The sequence below is a fragment of the Manis pentadactyla genome, chromosome 10 (genome assembly GCF_030020395.1).
Source record: "Manis pentadactyla isolate mManPen7 chromosome 10, mManPen7.hap1, whole genome shotgun sequence".
NCBI classification, from domain to species: Eukaryota; Metazoa; Chordata; class Mammalia; order Pholidota; family Manidae; genus Manis; species Manis pentadactyla.
Genome location: NC_080028.1, coordinates 95480646 through 95499339, shown reverse-complemented (window position 1 = coordinate 95499339; position 18694 = coordinate 95480646). Strand labels below are relative to the sequence as shown.

Below are 18694 nucleotides of genomic sequence, written 5' to 3'. Positions count from 1 at the left end.
TTCAAATGAGTTAGGGTCCAGGTCAGGTCTCGAGCCCAGCCTTCTGCCTTCTGCCCTCTGCCCTCTACTCTCCACTCCTCCCTTACCCCAGGATCTTCCTCTTTCTCCACACCAGGGGTAGGGGACAGCTTGGCCAGCATTCTTGAACTTCTTTATCTCTAGTGTGTGTCTCTGTAAATTTAAACTTTCTCAGTTGGGTAAAAGCTTCAGAATTACTGGGATTCCTTTTGTATTGCATAACGTTCTTACCATTTAAGAGATTAGCAGGCATAATTTCAGGGAGCCCTCGTGAATAGCGTGCCTCACTTAGCCTAATCTCTCTCTGGTACATGTTAAGACATATAAAGAGCACATCTCCAGCACACATGGGGAGCTCAAAAATGAAAGGTCCAACCTTTCAGGACAGTGGACTTCTTAAATAAGAAATATGGTCAGTGGCTTACCTTGCTGTCAGTGCTGTGTTCTCTGAGGTAAAAATGCCAGGTGCCCACAGGTCTTTCCCATGTCATCTGGGAGAAGAGGGCAAGCTCTGAGTTTGAGGTGACAGTGGGAAAAACGATGACATTAATGGGCCTTCCCTGGCCACACACTGGCAGGCAGAGATCACCTTTAGAAATTTCTTTTTGGGGAAAGCTCTCTCTGCCAAGCCCTGCATCAGACCTCATGAGCTGGGTTTGGCAGCCTGAGGGATGGCCTAGGGAAGAGCTTGAGAGAGCAGAGTTCATTGAGACTCTGCTGGCACCTAGCCAGGGCAGGAGACCAAGTTATGCCCCCTCATTTGAGTCGGGGCATTACTATTTCACCTAGACACTTGAATTTAAAATACATATTTTGTTACAGATAATTCTGGACTATAGAGGAAGGGTTTTCCAAGATAATTTCACCAAATTACATTTGAAACATAGGTCACCGCTTTGTTGGTTTTGTGTTATTTCTATATAAACAGACCATCCAGTGGTCCTCCACATATATGAACATTCCCAACAGACACCTTGTGTTTATACAGTCAGTCTCAAGGGACAAGTCTGAGGGAATGGAATCATGTGCGTCAGGCTGCTGCCCATGTCCGCAGGTGACTCCTTTCGGCCTTGGGTCGGACAGCCGAAAGTTTAAGCCCCGAGGTACACAGCCACTTTTCTTCACTTGCCTTTAGTGGACCTTCAGCATCTTTTAAAACTTATATGTGAAGATTGTGCACTTATCACACGACAGGAAAATGAAAGGAGAAGACAGACTGGTAACTGGCTGGACTTCCTTAAGGTACAGCCTTGGGGTCCTGGAGAGGCCAGCACAACATATACCCCAAACACAGACCCCTCTCCTGGAGTACCCCCTAGCTCTGCGGCTCCTCTGGGAGCTGCAGTGACCTCGCTGCTGCCTTCCCACAGCCTTCCCTGCACCCGGGCCCTTTCCTCTCCCTGCCCACCCCCACCCGTCCACTCAGAGCCCCACTAAACCCAGCCCCAGTCCAAGGGCAGCATCTCTCTCTGACCCCGGAGCACTCTCCTCCCATCCTGTATGTCTTGTTCCCACTCTGTCCGTGGGAATGGGGCAGCCCTGGGGCCATTCATCTTCACATCCTTGTAAGCTTATCGCTCAGGTACATTTATGGAGTGAATGAATGAATGAATGAATGCAGTAATCATTCCCCAGAAAATTCTTAACTGTCTCAGCCAATCATAGAATTTCCCCACAGTCAGCTTTCAGAAGCCTGGTAATATTTTTTATATTTATCGCCTTAAAGAATATGTCAAAAAAAAAAATCAACACTAACCACTACTTTTCAGCCAATTCCTGAATGTGTGATAAGAAACACAATTGATTCCTTGAGGGAGAAAACTTCTTCAGGTTAAATTCTTGTGGAAATCCTTACAGCCTGTGTTGTTCAGCTGAGATGTAGCAAGAATGTAAATAGCTAGGTCCTTTAACCTACCTCAGATATTTACTGATGTAAAATATTCTATGCTCATACCAAAAAAAATCCCAAACCAGCCTGGGGTTATGACTGTCAGTCCTGTTGCTGGGCATACTGTCCTGTGTGGCTGAGTCACAGGTCAAGAGAAATCTTTGAAGAAAGGCATAAGGTAAAAATACTAACACACAAGTTGAGATGATTGGAGATAAATAGATCTATATTTGCCATATATGGTAATAAAAGAAAAGTCTGTGCAAAAACTCTCGACATTTATGGACTTCTCTATGATTCATCTAGCAGGGCCAGCAGCTCCAGCCAAGAGATATAGAATTTGTTAAACTGTATCTCTTTCTTGAATTGTTTCCCTGCAAAGAAGCCATGATGTGTATTCAAAAGAAAATTTCCAGGACTGTGTAAAAGCTTTAGTATTTGGTAACAAGCCTGAGAAAGATTGCTAATGGAATTCCAGAAGTTTTTTAAAACCATTTGTTTACTAAAACACGTAATAATTCCCTAAACATGAGCGATTTCTCTAGAGCCAGGTTCACACATTTTCTGTGACTAGTCACTCTCCCTCCCATTTCAGAAGTAGAGAGGTCTGTGCATTTTTGACTGAGTGGCTTGTATACACGCTCTTCTCACTTGCATCTGTTAAGGAGTTGAGTGTAATTTGTGGCTTCACTCCTAGGGACAGGGTTAAAAATGAGCACCTCATCCTGTGTTCCCTTAAGTCCAGTGGTTTCCAAGCTTTGTCTAGGTCTTGCCACCTGGGTCCCTGACTCCTCAGGCAGCAGGCCCCGAAGAGATTGACATCTCTGGACTTCACAGGGGGTTGCTGTCACAAGTGCCTTTAGAAGCTACATTTGTGGCACGTGGCCCCCTTCCCCAGGGTTTCCCATGAAATGCACTGATTTTGCAACGGCATACATGCTTACAGCTGCAAAGTTGGGTATACACCTCTTGGTCTATACCAAGATTTCCTTTCAGAGACATTCACAGCCACACAGACTAACAGGAGGGAGAGTCAATGGATGGATGAAATATCTTTCAGATCTTCAAGCCACAGCATAATTGGCATGATGAGTAACTCACCTTCTGTCTCCACACTTCCAGGCCTCATGAACCTCATCCCTGACCTCTGGGGTCTCCCGGGAATGGGGCCTGCCTGAAGAGACGGGGTGAAACTAAGGAGGCGCTTACTGGGTGCCCTCCAGTGGACTTGGGATGAATTTGGGTTGCCTTCCCAGAGCGTGCCAGTCTGCCGTCTGGGATGCTGAAGTGGAGGAAGGCCAGGAAGCCCCTGGGAAGCCATTCTGTGCCTTGGAAGCTTTCATTTCTCCTTAATTGCTAGGTTGAGGCATTGCACTGGGAAGCCTCTGAGCATCTTAAAACATAAAATATGATTCCAAAGGTTAATTTCCCTAGTTACCCACTGAGTTACACATATTTCTTGGACTCAGTTTCCAGCAGTATGATATGAATAATTCCACTTAGAAATTAAGAAATTATGTTCTGTATTTCATATATCCATGGTTCTGTAGTATTTTTCAAAAAAGAAAACGTAAAAATTTAAGTCCCCTGTTTGGGTGCCATGTCGGTGGGGCCCCCTGGTGCGTGGAGCGTCTCCAGGTGCTTGTTCTGTTACTCCCGCAGGGCGCTGCAGAGGAAGGGCCCTGACTTCCTTTGCGTTTGTGCATTTGAATCAGTGTCTGAGAAAGCATTTACTGTGTCTGCAAGTAGATATTCCCATCATTTATTATTAATTATTCCTCTTAGCAGCCCTATGAAGCAAGTAAATAATAAAAAACAATATGTGCTGATTATTAAGCTAAAATGAAGGTATATCTTTTCCATGCTGCTTTATTTGGGGTAAGCTAGTTGCACGCAAATGATGAATAGACTTGAAGTAAGGCCTTTGGGTGGAGAAACAAATAAAACAGATCAGAACTGGGAAGGAAGGAGTGGATCTGAGTTATGATTTTAAGTCTTTTTTCTCTTGGTGGCAGAATCTGTCCTTGTTTTGTATTTGTCTGCGGGGTGCCAACATCTCCTATCTAGGATCTGCGTGGGGCTGTTCCTGCCTCTTCGGGGCTGGTTTGAGGTGATGTTTTAAGTCTCCCAAGATTGTCTGAGATCTCTGACTTCCTCCTCTGATTATAAAAAGTACAAATGTTCATCATAGAAATTTGCATATAACATAAGCAAGGTAGTAATCAATCACCTGTAATCCTAGACATAAACATTAGCATATTGCTCTAGATCTTTCTAATCTTTTTTGTTCCTAAATATTACATATTCTAAAACAATAAAGATTATGTAGTGTGTACTGTATTATAGCATGGTTTCCCCCCACCTGTGGTATTTTATATAAATTTTTAAAATGTAAAACAAATGATGGACCAATAGGTTTCCTGCAGACAATTATTGTACTCATAAAATAATTTTTCCGTGGAGAAATAGTGTAGCTTAGTCATGCATTAGTAGGTATAGAATGTGTTTCCTTGTGGGCTATGCATGGAGCCTGGCCGCTCAGTTGGCCACATGGACATCAGTGTATCTGGAGATTCCGTCATTGTGGAACTGCAGGGGATAACCCAGTCGCTCTCTAAACCTTGAAAGTCTCCTTTTAAAAACTATTACTTGATCCCCATCTTCAATTTTCAAAAGAATGTTTTTGATGTTACAGTTTTATTTGAAGACAAAGAAATGAAAAACATCTTACCTCCACTCATCTGCCGTGTAACACCAGTGTGGTTCTTGTCATTCCTTTCCCAGCACATCTTTATTTATTCATCTTTACGACATGGTGGTCATACTGATTTGGTAGTTCATGACTTCTCTTCCCCTTTCTCTCCTCATTTAACCCTACTTATCCTCCAGCTGTGGACTGGGTGCCCCTTCTTCAGAGGAGCCCTCCCTGCTGTCCCAGCCAGGTCTGTGTCAGAACCACGTCCCTACTGCCATGCGATTGCCCAGCCCGGCTCTGGCCAGGGGAGCATTCTCCTGTAGGTGCTAATTGACTAGTGTCCCCCAACTAGACAGGAGCTCCAGGAGGCACAGGAACCTACTGGTTTTACCCAGGAGTCCAAGAGTACCTAGAACCATGCCTGAGGGCCTAAAGTCACTACTCAACACACACATCTTAAAACAGTGGCAATCACGTGCATCATTCATGGTATTAGCCATCCTTTGAGAAATAGTTTTACTGACTACCTAATATGCGAACCTGTTACATTACTAAAATTTATTTAATAAGGATTTCCCTACTGTCGGAATTTACATTATTTTGAATTTCTCTTCTAAATAATATGCTAAACATGCTTGTGCATTAATTTCTGCCGACATCACTGATCATCCTTATATGTAAATTCCTAGGAGCACTAAACTGAAGGATTATCTCCCCAATCCAGAGCAGCCCATTTGTCTAAATGAGAGCAGGGCCTCAGATCTGGAGTAAATTACCCAGTGGGGGTGTGTGGCAAAGTCACACGTCTGGTTCCTTTCAGACTGTCCCAGGGTAAAAAGGCACCTCAGGGTAGGTCCCCTGTTGAAGACTCAAATCCCTTTTGCAGCTGCTTCCATAAAGAACCAGCTGTGTTCATGCATTCAGTCCACAAGTATTCACTTGTGAGGGCTTTAAAGCCCTGGCTCTCAACCTGGGCTGGCATCTTCCCTGCGCAGTGATAGAGGACTTCTCCCAAGACTCTTGGTGTTTGGGGTTTGATGGTGGGGCAGGGAAGGTGGCAAACTCAGGTTCCTCCGACTAATTCTCTAGATGTGTCTGCTCTGCATCTAGCACCACCAGTGGTCCCAGGAGTAGAGCTGGGCTGTGTATGGTTCCTCAACAGTCTACTAGCCATCTAGACTTGGCTCCTCATTCACAGTGGGATGTAAGCCCCATGAGGGACCACAACTAGCTCATTCATAGCATGCAGGAAATGCTCAAATGGTTTTATAATAAAGTATGTGTATAATATGTGATTCCTCTCTTTGACAAACTCAAAACCCATTGATGTATAGGTAAATAAGCAAGTCACAGTAGTATTTCCAAAGTCCTGAAATAAAAGCAGAGGTTTGGACAGGAGTATTTGTTCAGAAAGTGACCTGGAAGAGTATTTTAAAATCAGACATCCTTAGAGAATTAGAGGAACCTGAATTTGCCTCCTCCCCCACCCTACCAGTGAACCCTTGGCCACCAAGAGTCCCACATGAAGTACCTGTGCCACCCAGCAGGGGTGATGCCAGCCCAGGCTGAGAGCCAGAGCTTCCAAGACCTCAGACCCACAGATGCCATGAGCTCCAGTGGCATCTGTGAGATGGGGGTGGCTTCGGTGCCCAGAGGCAGCTGCCTGTCCCAGCTGCTCTGTGGGAACGTCATGGGCTGTCAGTGGACTGACAGTGGACAGCTTTGACATCCTGACAACTGGATATGACTCTCTGCTCCAAGTCTAGAAATCATAGAGCTGCCATTTCTCAAATATGTCAGTCCCTTCAAATTGAGGACTCAAGAGAGCTCTTGTATCTGTGTGTATCTATCAGTAGTGACTGTGCTAGAGATGAAAACTGAGCCATTTTGAAGCACAAGCACACATAAGCAATGTGCCATTACGTCAGAGTGGTGACATTATCACCCATTATAGCATCTGGAAAACACTGTACATTTGTGGGAGAATGAGAGTGAAAAAGGCAACTAACAAATGTAGTTTTGACCTTATGAACCCGTGGAAGGGTCTGAGGGAGCCAGAAATCCCAGAGCCCACTTGAGGACCACTGACTGAGCTGTCACCATGTGCTGCCAGCTCTTCCTTCAGCCTGGGGCCTCTGTGAATCTCAAAGTCTGTGTCCTGGGCACCATTCTCAGCCTTCATCACCTTGTGTCCAAGTTTGGGAGTTACCAGCCTGATAAACCTGCCACTTTTCATCATCAACCCAGTCTTCCTAAAGAAGGTGACCACTTACTTTTACCCAGAAGCACTGGGGTTCTTCCCCTCCTGGCTCCTCCAGGCACCCTGCTCTGCCTTCCAATGCCCACAGCCAGCCCTTGCCACCCACCTCTAGGAACCCTCTGCTCAGGCTCTGCATATGCTCCTCTTGTCTCCTGCTTCCCTCCAGCTCCACAAAGCCAGGCCTTCCCATTACACAGTTTTAATAGGCACAGTGCTAAAGGCACGTTCATCAGTATTAGAGACTTTCTGCCAAGATACAGAACATGGTTTAAATGGAGCGAAGAAATTTAAATGGGAAGAAATTATAGCATGAGTGAGTTTATCCCTTTCAAGATAATCTTATTTAATAACCAAAAAACTCACAAAGATGTGCATTTTATCCAGCCACAGAGGCAGCCTGGCAGGTTATATATTGTGGTAATTACATGTTTGGGGTTTCATTCCTTCCTTAAACTAGATTTCTATTATTTCAGAAAATGAACCATTTGTAGAAAAGGACTATTCATTTATTTCATTGCTGGGCGGCCCATATACTGTAAAAATAGGTCAACAACAGTCATCTAAATTGACAGCTCATAAATAATTAAAGCTAATGGAATTTTCTCAAATCTGTGAACTAAAATCTTTGCAAAATTGCCAGGACATACTGTCTGCTGTTGTATAAAGAGATATTTTTTATTTAACACTTCAGTTTAAATGCCATTTAAAATTACTCTTTTCTATCACAAAAGACTGGAAGGAGTATGTGTTCATCTATAAAAGTAACCCAAGATATGGGGCTCCATTGATAGCACATGATTCGTCTTCAGATGATGAGATGGGAAGCAAAGGTTTCAGTATCTTGGAACAAAGAGAAACTTTATTTTCCATTGAACTGTATTTTAAGTTGAACTCTATGACCTGTGCATCGTACGGTATATATTGTCTTGGTTTAAAAACTCCGTACCTGGTTGGTCTATGCTCTTGTGTACGTGATAAGGGAGAATTCCTTAAATCTAAATGATGTGCAGAGAAACAAACTCCAACAGCAGCTTTTCTTTTACAGATAATTATGATTCTCTTGTTGGTGCCACCAGGGCCTTATAAAAATACTGGACAAATATGCATAGATGTTATTTTTAGAAGAGATGGTTTATCAACAAAAAGCAGATTGTTATAGTAAGAGTAGCCTTAAATGTGGTACACAGAATAGTTTTTTTTTTTTACTTAAAAGGAAAGATTTAGCCCATCAGGATATTTTAGAATCCTGAAGACATCAGAGTAAAAAATCAGTAGTTAAATGCCTTTGAACAGTATGTCTTCAGTGTTTTGGCTTTAAGTTGTAGAGAAAGGGTCATTTTCTCACTTCAGTTTGATTAAGTATCTTGCTTGAAAAAAATCAATTTGCTATTTTTAGCAAAGTTTTGTTAAACTGTGGTACTAACAGTAATGACTGTTTTAATATATGTGTAAATGGTGGACTCCATTTTGAAATTACAAACTTACTTGCATTTTTCTTTAAGAAAATACTGTACATATAAATGTCTTGATTTAAAAGGAAATTATTCCATTCAAATTGCCCCTGTCTGGCATCTGTATAATCTGTGTACCTAGCAGCTGGAATCTGAATGTGTGTTGTATTTTTAAAGGTTAAAATCCTTTATTTGGCGGTAGGTCAGATGGCTGGTAGATGTAGTAGATATTGTCAGTGGCCATTATTAGATCCCAGTCCTTTCTTCTTCTAGGACTTTGTTCCATCATGACTGAGGAGGGCCTTTGAGGTGGCTCCTTGCTCAATGTGAATCAGAGGAATAGGTAGCGTTAGAGATGCTGACGGAAACTTAGAGCCACCAACAGATGTCTCTGTTCAGGACAGAAGAGGGACACAAGACCCTGGAGCAGCCCAAGGAGCGAGGATCCCAGGCCAGAGGGCTCTGCCGAGGGTGTCACAAGGAATGGTTAGAGTGGCGTCTGGTCTGGAGAGAAGACACGGGGCGGGAGGAGGTTGCGTGAAGGGAAGTGAGCCCCACTCCCTAGACCCCCAGAGGACGGGCTTGGCCTGGGAGAGGAAGCTTCCCCTGGGCAGGCCCAGGGGTGTGGGTGCCTGTGTCTTTCATCTCCCACTCCAGGAAATGCATATGAAGCAAGTCAAGGAGAGTGGAATCACCCTGAAAAAGAATTTCTTTTTTTTTCAAGTGGGTTATTTACCAATGAGCTGTTACTCCCAATAGCATCACTTGTACCCACCTCAGGACAGCCTTTCTCCCGATATCTGTGTCCATGGTGGCACTGGCAGCACGGGTATTTGAAAACTGATCCTGCCACGAGACATAGTCTAACACCATTGACTGTCCCAAGAGGGACAGACAGACTGACCTCGGGCAAGAGACTGGACCAGATCACCCTTAGACTTCCAAGTTAACTTGATGAAGGTGACAGGTAACCATTGGTAGGCTGTGATTTAGGAAGGACAGCAGCCCCTTCACCTCAGTCATTATTCTCCTTTGTTATTCTCTGTGATCTCCTGCTGAAGGCTTAGTGTGTCCCAGAATGAAATACAGTGTTTCAAAAACATTTTATATTTCAAATAGTACAGTGACCCCCATGTGTCATTGTCCATCTGTGATAAGCATCAACCCATAAATACTTTATTCTCACCCATGACCCCCATTAAATTATTTTGAAGCAAAAATCAGATTTCACCCATAAATATTTAAGAACATACCTCTAAAAGCCCAAGGACCCTTTTAAAAAACATAGCTGCAATACCAAAAATATAGACTTCCATAGTTTAAAAATAAAAACAACTTGGGACCTGTTGTTTTAACTTTAGTTCACGTTGTGATGTGCCGCATTTTGTCGATTGTAATACTTACACTTGCACATGTACAGCCATGTTCAGAATCAGAGTGTGTATTAAAATCAATGACATCAGTTTAGTAAGCGCATTTTTTTCTTAGCGTAGCACAAAATAATGGTAGATCTTATATGGGACAAGAGGAAATTTAATGAATATGCTATTCACATAATTTTTTAAAAATACATATCTAACATATTTTCAAGTCAGCGTTTTCTTGCTTTGAGGCCTGAGTAATGAGAGGGGAAGCCAGGGGTGAGCAGACTCACTGGGAGATCATTTTTCAGCCCTAGGTGGAAAAACATATGATTTCCTTATGCATAAACCTTCCTCAGGTTTTAATGCAAGCCATTCTTATGTTTTTGCCTGGTCCCTGTATCCCCACCACCACCCTCCACCACCCAAACACAGTGAAGAAAATCAAGACCAGGGCAGAGGGGACAGCTGAGTCACCCTGGGCTAGGGCTGCTCTAAAACAAAAGCTGAAGGAGTGAAAGCTGCTGCTGTCGGTGCCACAGGACTGGGTCCTCAATGGTCCCTGTGCCTGTCCCAGGGGCAGGGGTACTGGCCACTCTGAGAGTCAGAGTTCAGCCTATCTGTTGTCCTCACCCTGTGCCTGGTGATCCTGGGAAGGCTATGCTGTCCCTGAAGAAGACAGGCCCCCAGTCTTGGGCTGCTGCCGTGGCGGATGAGGCACCACCGAGGACATGGCCAAAGGGCCTCAAGTCTTAAATGTCTGTCATTTCACAGAAAGGCAAGTGAGTTACTGTGGAGTACAAATGAAGGGGATTGTAAAACTCAGTGAGACATCCTGCAAAGTCTGGACTATAAAGCATTTTGAAAATAGAGACCATTTTATGACTCGAAGATGTGTTTGTGATTATAGCCTCCTTGTGTTTATGAATAAGCCCCAGGCTCTCCCTCTCACCTGCCTTTCCTTCCAAACCCAAACAGCTCTCAGGGGTCCTGGGCACCATTCTCTCCTGGTCACAGAGCTCTGAACCCATGGTACCAGATTCCAAGATGCCTGGCCCCAGCATCGCACTCAACTGTGGAGTGGGAGAGTCGTGGTGGGGTTAGGGAGTACTAGGCCCCAAGGTGGGAACAGAGACACCCAAGCACCCAAAATGGGCAGAAATCCAAAAATTCACAACATGTGGGGCTCGGGACTGTGTTTTGGGACATTTCCTGCTTGCCCTGCACAGGTGCAATTGAACACTGTGTGGCAATTTTGTATTTTTCTTTCTGTTTTGCTTTTCAGTCAGAGTGTTTTTCTCCAGCAATTATCATGACAGAAAATTCCTCAATAGCATGTTACTGTTCAATTTTCTTATCTAGAAAGTGAGCTATGAATCAGTGGTTTGGAGAATAATGAAAATCCTTCTCACATAGAAGCGTCTCTCTATAAACATTGCTTGTTGTTTGGAACATACTCAAGGGAGAGAAGGTTGAAATGCACTATTCTGGCTTTGCCAACAGACATCCGATATTAATAATCTCAAGGACATTGCTTTCTACGTGTTGAGATGTTAGTTGCTTTTTGCTCAATAAATGGTACAGGATCAAAGCAAATTTAAGACAGCTCTGAAAAGCCTTTCACTGAATCAAGTGTAACCCTAAATCATTAAGTTTTTTAGCTTGGTTAAATCCCTAATTATCATTCCAGGATGGTTTTGATTGGCCTGGACCCCACTGTTCACAGTGTGTGATTGCAGAGAAGGGCACGTGGATGCACCTGGTGCCCAGGGGTGGCAGGTCCTGCAGTCTGTCGTGCTGTTCGGACAGCCAAGGGCACTGTATCCTAAAAGGACAGTGAATCATGCCATGTCCTCACTAACTGACTGCAGAGCAGCCCAGGAGTCAGCAGGGGATATTCTTGGTTGTGTCTTCTTAGTTTAGTACCAAACCAGGTAATGTTTGCAAGGAGCAGAATTGGATAAGGAATTTCTCAAACTGCCAAAAATAAAATTGGAATGGATGATTTTGTTTCAGCTGGTGACTTGAAGATGTTATGTATCAGTAGTCTGTGGCCAGGGGGATGGGGGTGAATATTTAGCGCTTTCTTCTCTTCAGCTGTCTACATATGTGTGTGTGTGTGTGTGTGTGTGTGTGTGTGTGTGCGCACAAACCACTTATCCAGCTTTAATATCTTAAAAGATTATTTTAGCAGGGCTGTCAGGAGACGTGAATAGGCCCAAAGAAATGATTTTCAAAATACAGTGGGTTGCGTATGGGGTGACAGCAGAGATGAGTTTACTTAAGTTATGATCATTGTGAGAGGTGTGGCCCTTCTGCCTACCTGGAGATAGAATATAGAAATATTTTTATCATCTCCCATACTTCTCAAAGCTGATGTTTCTATGAAGCGGCTCTTTGCCAGATTGGTGGGGTTTGGGGGAAACGGAATGAGCCTCATAAGAGGCACTGCTTTGTGGGCTGAACTCCAGGGTGCCTGGGTCTTGTACCTACACCCCAGGCCTCCCCCACTCAAGTCCCCTTCCTCTTCTGTTCTCCACGGTGGTCTCAAATACCTTGACCCCCTCCTCCTTTCACTTCTCGTGACCCCACCCAACTTCGCCACTCCCCCTCTCGGTTTGGGCCCATGGTAAGACTTTTAAGTGCGCCCCCATATCACTGTCCAGGTGGCCCATGTGTCATATCTGTGCCGCCATCTAGCTAAGATGATGAATCCCTTTACAGAATGTCACGGTGGCACAGACAGGCCTTGGAGATCTAGGTTTATACCCTGACTCTTCAGCTGTGTGACCTTGGACAGATGTACTTCCCTTTCTGAGCCTCAGGTATCCTTACGTGTAGAATGTAGGTATCACTCCCTTATGTTGGCAGGTTACTGGGAAACGGAAATGAGTCTACCATATAGAAGGTCTGTGCCACAGTGCTCAGTGCACACCGACGCCCAGTAAATGAGAACCCTGATAACCTCTGCCTGGGACCCTCTCCCCATGGCACGTCCTGAAGTCTCTCTCCCTACCTTCCCTCCCCTCACACTTGCCACAGCCCTTTCCTCAGGACCAGTTGCCCTCAGCTCCCACAGGTTAGTTTGCACCCCCAGCTCTACTCAGGATGCGCTCAGCACTCCAGGAGCTCCCTGCCGCTCAGTCCCTGTAGCTTTCTCCACATGTCTGCTCCCCCATGTGATGTAAATGGGTAACCTTTTACCTCTTGAACCTGGCTTCTCTTAACTTCTATTCTCCCAGCTCTCGTCCTCCTACATCTCTTGATTCTTGTTCTTTGGCCTCACTGCCATCCCTGCCTTCACCAGAGCTCCCTAGCTTTGATCCTGTCTCCCAGGAGAGCCCTGATTACTGACTGCATCCCTTAGCCCTGAGCTGCCTGAGATGGGGGTGGGGAGTGGGGGGGATGGCATGTGGCCAGTCCAAAGTCAGATGTGCCCAAGTAAAATACACCCCAGATTTCAAAGACTTAGTACCTGAAAAGGCATGGAAACTATCTTGTTAATGATTTTTTTAAATGTATTACATAGGAAATTATTGTATTTTGGATTTGTTGGGTTAAAGGAAATTAGAATTAGTATCATCTGTTTCTTTTTGCTCTTTTAATATAGTTATATCAAATTTTAAGTTACGTGGGTGGCTGGCACTTGATTTTGGTTGGACAGTGTTGGCTCAGGGCACAGGGCCTGCTCTCTCACGATCCAGGCAGGCTCACTCACTGCCCAGTTCTTGATTCACATGGAGGGGTTGTGTGGTCAGTCGCCTGGTCTGCATTTATCACTCACATACCCATTTCATGTCCTTTGAGTCCCCCTGTGTGCAGGCCCTGTCTTGGGCACTGAGGGGACAGAGATAAAGGCTTCTGTAAATGCGGCCCTGAACACACTGCCTTGGCAGCAAATCCGTGTTGACAGCATGAGTTGGTCTTTGCATCAACCAGAGGCACCTTGTGCACCAGGCCAGGGCCACACCAGCAGCCCTCCTGACTGTTCAGTATGCAGAGGGTGCCACTGTGGGGCGAGACTGACCCTCCAGGAAAAGAAACATACACCTGGCATAGAATGTGACCGTTTACACAATCCAACCATCTGGAGTGTCAAAGCCTCTGTGTGTAGGTTTCCTCAGCAAAATACTGGCCAGCCCTGTGTTGGATGCTGGAGATGGATGGCCTAAAACCTGCCCTCACGCAGCCCGCAGTCTAGAAGGAAGAGAACACACTCCAAACTATCATCATAGCCACCTTTATAGTCTCAGAGCGAGACATGACAGCAGGCACATCCCATGACATGAGGGCTCTGCTGCTCCCAGTTCTGCAGCAGCCAGACCCAGGCCCGTTGGAAGCCCAGGGAGTCCTCTCTTAAGAGCCCGTGGGCCATCAGCTGCTGCCCAGAAGGCGCCCCCTCTCCCACTGACAGTTGGAAGTCAAGCACTGTGTTGAGGTTATCATCCTAAGATGTAAAGTGTTCACATCTTATTTGTTGAAGTTAAGTTAATGTGGGTTTGTGGCCTTTTGAGATTTGCTGCGTGTCTGTGAAAGACGGGCTCATGTGCCATAGACGCTGTCAGTGCTGGCTTTGGGAAAGTTTATTAACTCTTCTTCGCCCACTGGAATGCAGTGAGAGCACTGGAGAATACAACCATACCTCATTAACAAGTCGCCATCGGCAAAGCCAGCCTTTTTGGAAAACAAACCACAAACTGTGGCATCTCATGTTCACAGTTTGCAGCCAAAGCAGCTCAGTGCAATCATCCTGCCTACTTGTCCTTCCCCAGGGCGGGGTGGGAGAAAGAAGGGACCACCCACCCCACAGAATCCCAGGGGTTCTCTCCCCTCCAGCCTGCCTGCTGCAGAGCATCCAGGCCACATCACCCCCTCCCAGTGTGCAGTGACCTCGCTCACATTTAGACCTCCCACGTCATGGTCTGTGGTTGCCAAGTTCCTGACAGAGGAGCGTGGCTTCTTCCTCCTGATGATAGTGCGGGCTTTGCCACTGACCCCGTGTGGGATCAAACAGTGATCCTTCTTCCATCATTCTTCCCCCTTTCCATTCTGTTTCCCCTCATTTTCCCTTTTGGTGTATATTGTATCTTCTCTTTCTGAAAAGCACAGGGGACTAAATGAATAGGATACTCTTTATTTTCCTATTGCTCCTGTAACAAACTACCACAGACTTGGTGGCTTAAAAACAAAAATTTATCATCTGACAGTGCTGGAGGTCAGAAGTCCAAAATGGGCTTTACAGGGCTGAAATAAGGTGTGGGCAGAGCCATGTTCCTTCCAGAAGCTTCAGGGAAGAATCATTACCTTGCCTTTTCCAGCTTGTCAGGCCGCCTGTATACCTGGGCTTCTACCCCTGCATCACCCTGAGCCCTGCTTCCATCCTCACAGCCCCTCAGACTCTCACCCTCCCTCCTCCCTCCATGACCGTAAGGACAGTCATGATTACATGGGGCCTATTTGGATCTTCTCCTCAACTCAAGAGCCCTAAACTTAGTCACATCAACGAAGTCCCTTTTCACCATGTAACCTAATATCATGGTCCTGAGGATCTTTGTGGGTCATTATCATGCCTACCACAGATGGCCTTATGTGTTTAAGAAGAGACTAATAAACACTTTGATTATTTTTTGTCATTGAGCTTGGTGTAAAAATACAGAACATGATCCAGTGGAGGAGCAAGGGTGTTGGTGTCTCTGAGGAAATACTGGTGTCACACTTAGGAATGCAATTTTAGAAAGATAGGTGACTAAAAGGAAGGCTATAATCAAAGGACTCCCAATCAAATACTTTTGTGGGGTTAGAGTACAAAATAGTGTGGGTTAGTTATGTTTGGCAAAGAGCTTGTAGGACAGCCCCGTCCAGTACGTCACTGTGCAGTGACGGAGAAGCTCTGTGTCTGTGCCATGCAATTCAGTAGCCATCAGCCTCACGTGGCTGCTGAGCACTTGAAATGTGGCTCCTGCAACTAGGAACTGAATTTTTAAATTGTGCTTAATTAAGCTGTGTTTAAATATAAGCTAATTTACATTTAAGTATAAATAGCTGGTGGCTGCCATAGCAGACAGCACAGGCTGGAACAGATCCTTAACCTGGGTCCTGTAATAGGCCTCAGTGAAATGATCTGCAGTTTTTTCCCTGAGGAAAGGGTCAGTAGCTTTCACCAGATTCTCAGAAGTCTTCATGACCCAAAAAGGTTAAGGGCCCTGGTCTAGAGGAAAACCACAAACACGGTGGTGGGGGGAGGATGGCGAGCACAGAATGCCTGGAGCCTTTCTTCTAACACTGCTAGCTCAGAGCTCAGAATGCAGGGACCCTTTGACTGAGGTGCTTGGCTGAAGGAACATAGAATGCTGTCAGTCAGTCAGGTACCCAAAGAGCAGGTGCCAACTGTGCCCATGTGCGCACACAACCGACTAGGTGGCTCACTCGGGTGCTGAGCAGCCCCAGGGCCAGAGCTGCTTAGAGAACCGCAGCATCCCACAGGGGGAGAGGCCAAGGGGCCATCCCCCAAGCCCTCCCTCTATATCCACCCTTATGTAATGCTTGAAAATCCCCATGCAGAGAAGGCTGTCTTCTGTGACACCCAGGTCCATTTAGGGCAACTTTAAATTTGCTGGAAAACTTTGTCTTAAAAAATAATAATGACATTATGCATGAAAATAAAGTTGTTAATATTATTGAAACACTTACAGTGTGCCAGGAACTGTGCTTCCCACTTTGATGAGTTTTACTTGTTCTCATATTAAGGAGACATAATTATCCCCAAGCAAATTGGGAATGGAGAACTGAGCTAAGGAAGTGAATGAATTGGCATCCTGCATTCCTACAGATACTGAGTGTCTGAGCCAGAATTCAGAATCAGGGCTCTGCCCGCTGCCTTTGTATTCTGAACCTGGTTCTGACCCAGGAGCTCTGGAGGGAGGTCCAGACCCTCTTTTGCCCATCTGTGCTTTTGATGGCAGCCCTCCTCAGCATTTAGAGATGGAGTAAGACAGGCACATTGAAAAGTGACCTGTGGCAATCCTGCCTGTCTTCCCAGCTCAGATGCTGCCATCTCTGTGAACTGCTCCTCACCAGCTTAATATGATGTTACCTCCCTCTTCGCTTCTCCCTATAGCACCAGGTCTCTTTTTCTGAAATAATACTTGACTTTCTTCCCATGTTCTGGGAATGTCCATCTCTACCAAAATTAGTCATTTTCAACTGGGCCTCAGAATTTTTAAAACTGTGGCTACCTAGGCCTTGGCCCAGCCTTACTGAAGCCAATCTGGCACATGGATCCTGCTCAGAAAATACCTCATGTACCCCATCCCTCAGTTAAAGAAGTTGCCTTATTTGAGTATATTTCAAAGTATTTGAAAGTATATACTTTCCAAGTATTTAGAGCACTTTCTCAATCCATTTTTTTCTTTGAGATATAATTGAAATATAACATGAAACATAACATTGTGTAAGTTTGAGGTGTATAGCAGATTAGCTTGATCCCCTTATACATTGTGGTATGATGGCTACAGTAGCTTTACCTAACACTTTTGTCAGGGCACATAATAATCTTTTTTTTTTTTGTACTGAGAACAGTTAAAGTTAGTCTCTTAGCGACTTTGAAGTTTATAATACAGGACTGTTGACCGTAATCACAATGGAGGGCATTAGTCAGTTACTTCATTTGAAATAAAATATTCTCAAGGAGATCATAAGGACTTGCCTCTGGGATGTCCTGGTATATTACGAGATGAGTACTGATGGCTTGGGATAAAATTTCCAGAGACTGTATCAGATATGGATTCAAAACGGGTATCTCCCATTAACAGTACTCAAACATAGCAGCTAAAATGTAGGATGGTGGCCCAAATCCATTTCAGATACAAACAAGTCAAAGCTACATTACCACACACTATTTTATCCTAAGCAGATTTTCTCAGCCTGATACCAGCAAAAAAATTTCCGTCCATAGCACATTCAAAATGAGGTGTACAGACCAGCATTTAATAGAGATAAAATCTAGTAGTATTCTTAAATTCACTTAAACTATGGCACGCCACTTGGCATCATTTGAGTTGTGTGGACAAAGGAATGGGGTAGGAAAGCTACCAGGGTGGCTTTATATAATAATCATCACTGAATTCACAGCTGCTTTTGGGAGGCCTTAACAAGTGTTTCCCTTCTCTTTCCCTCTCCAATGGCTGCCTCCTGACCCGCCCCTCTTGCTCCAGGATTTGCGCAAGCAGGTAGCGCCACTGCTGAAGAGCTTCCAAGGGGAGGTAAGCATTTATATTTATTTTCTATCCCAAGCCATCCTTTGTAGTTCATCGCGCTTTCTTTTTATTCTCATTAAATAATTGCCATTGACGTAAGGGGTTGACCCGGATGGAGCCTGCTCGGCTGCACCAACCCAGTGTCAGGCAGATTTTGCCCTTCCTGGTGTGATGTTTCCACTGGGCCCTCAATTAAAGCCCAAGTGGAAGGTGAAGCCATACTGGGCATGTAAGGAGGTACAGGTTCTGGGCAGGAGCGGCCGGCATGATTGCACTTCCCACAGTGGACAGAGCTCATTCCTTCCTTGGCCTTTCAGAGCCCACAGACCCCCTGAAACTCACCATTCTCTGAGCCAGCCAGGTGCTGCTACAGCTGTGAGGCCTGTGTCCTGTGCAGAAAGGAAAGACCAGTGAAGTCCGGGGCTTTCACCCATGGCCATTGGGGGAGGAAGAATTTCACTTGATTGAGGCTTAAAACAGAGCAACAGGCAGAAGCCGTGGGGAGTAAGTTTGGGCTGAGTAGGAGGAACAGTTTTCTAAAGCATCCTTCCAGAAGAGGGCTGAGCCATCTGGCAAGAAGGTGGGCGGGCAGCCTGGTTGCCTTGCCTGAGTGGCGTCCACAGGGAGGGTGGTGGATGATGTGAGTGACCCTCCAGCTCCTTCTTAGCCCTTTGTGTGGAGACTCGGTGAATTTTAGAGCCCAGGAGTTTTGTCAGTGTGGTGGAGTCATTCACTCTTAGCTTCACTTCTCTTGTTGAAATAGTGG

General features: G+C 45.2%; 1 protein-coding gene across 17 annotated transcripts in view; it reads left to right on the top strand.

Annotated features, from left to right (window-relative positions):
- Nucleotides 1–18694, top strand: part of CUX1 (cut like homeobox 1) — a 378856-nt gene that overhangs the window by 154632 nt on the left and 205530 nt on the right. For all 17 annotated transcript variants that reach the window (XM_036904518.2, XM_036904517.2, XM_036904516.2 and 14 more), the window contains exon 3: nt 17887–17934. In XM_036904518.2, the coding sequence (XP_036760413.2) occupies nt 17887–17934 (48 nt within the window). The remainder of the gene's footprint in view (nt 1–17886; nt 17935–18694) is intronic.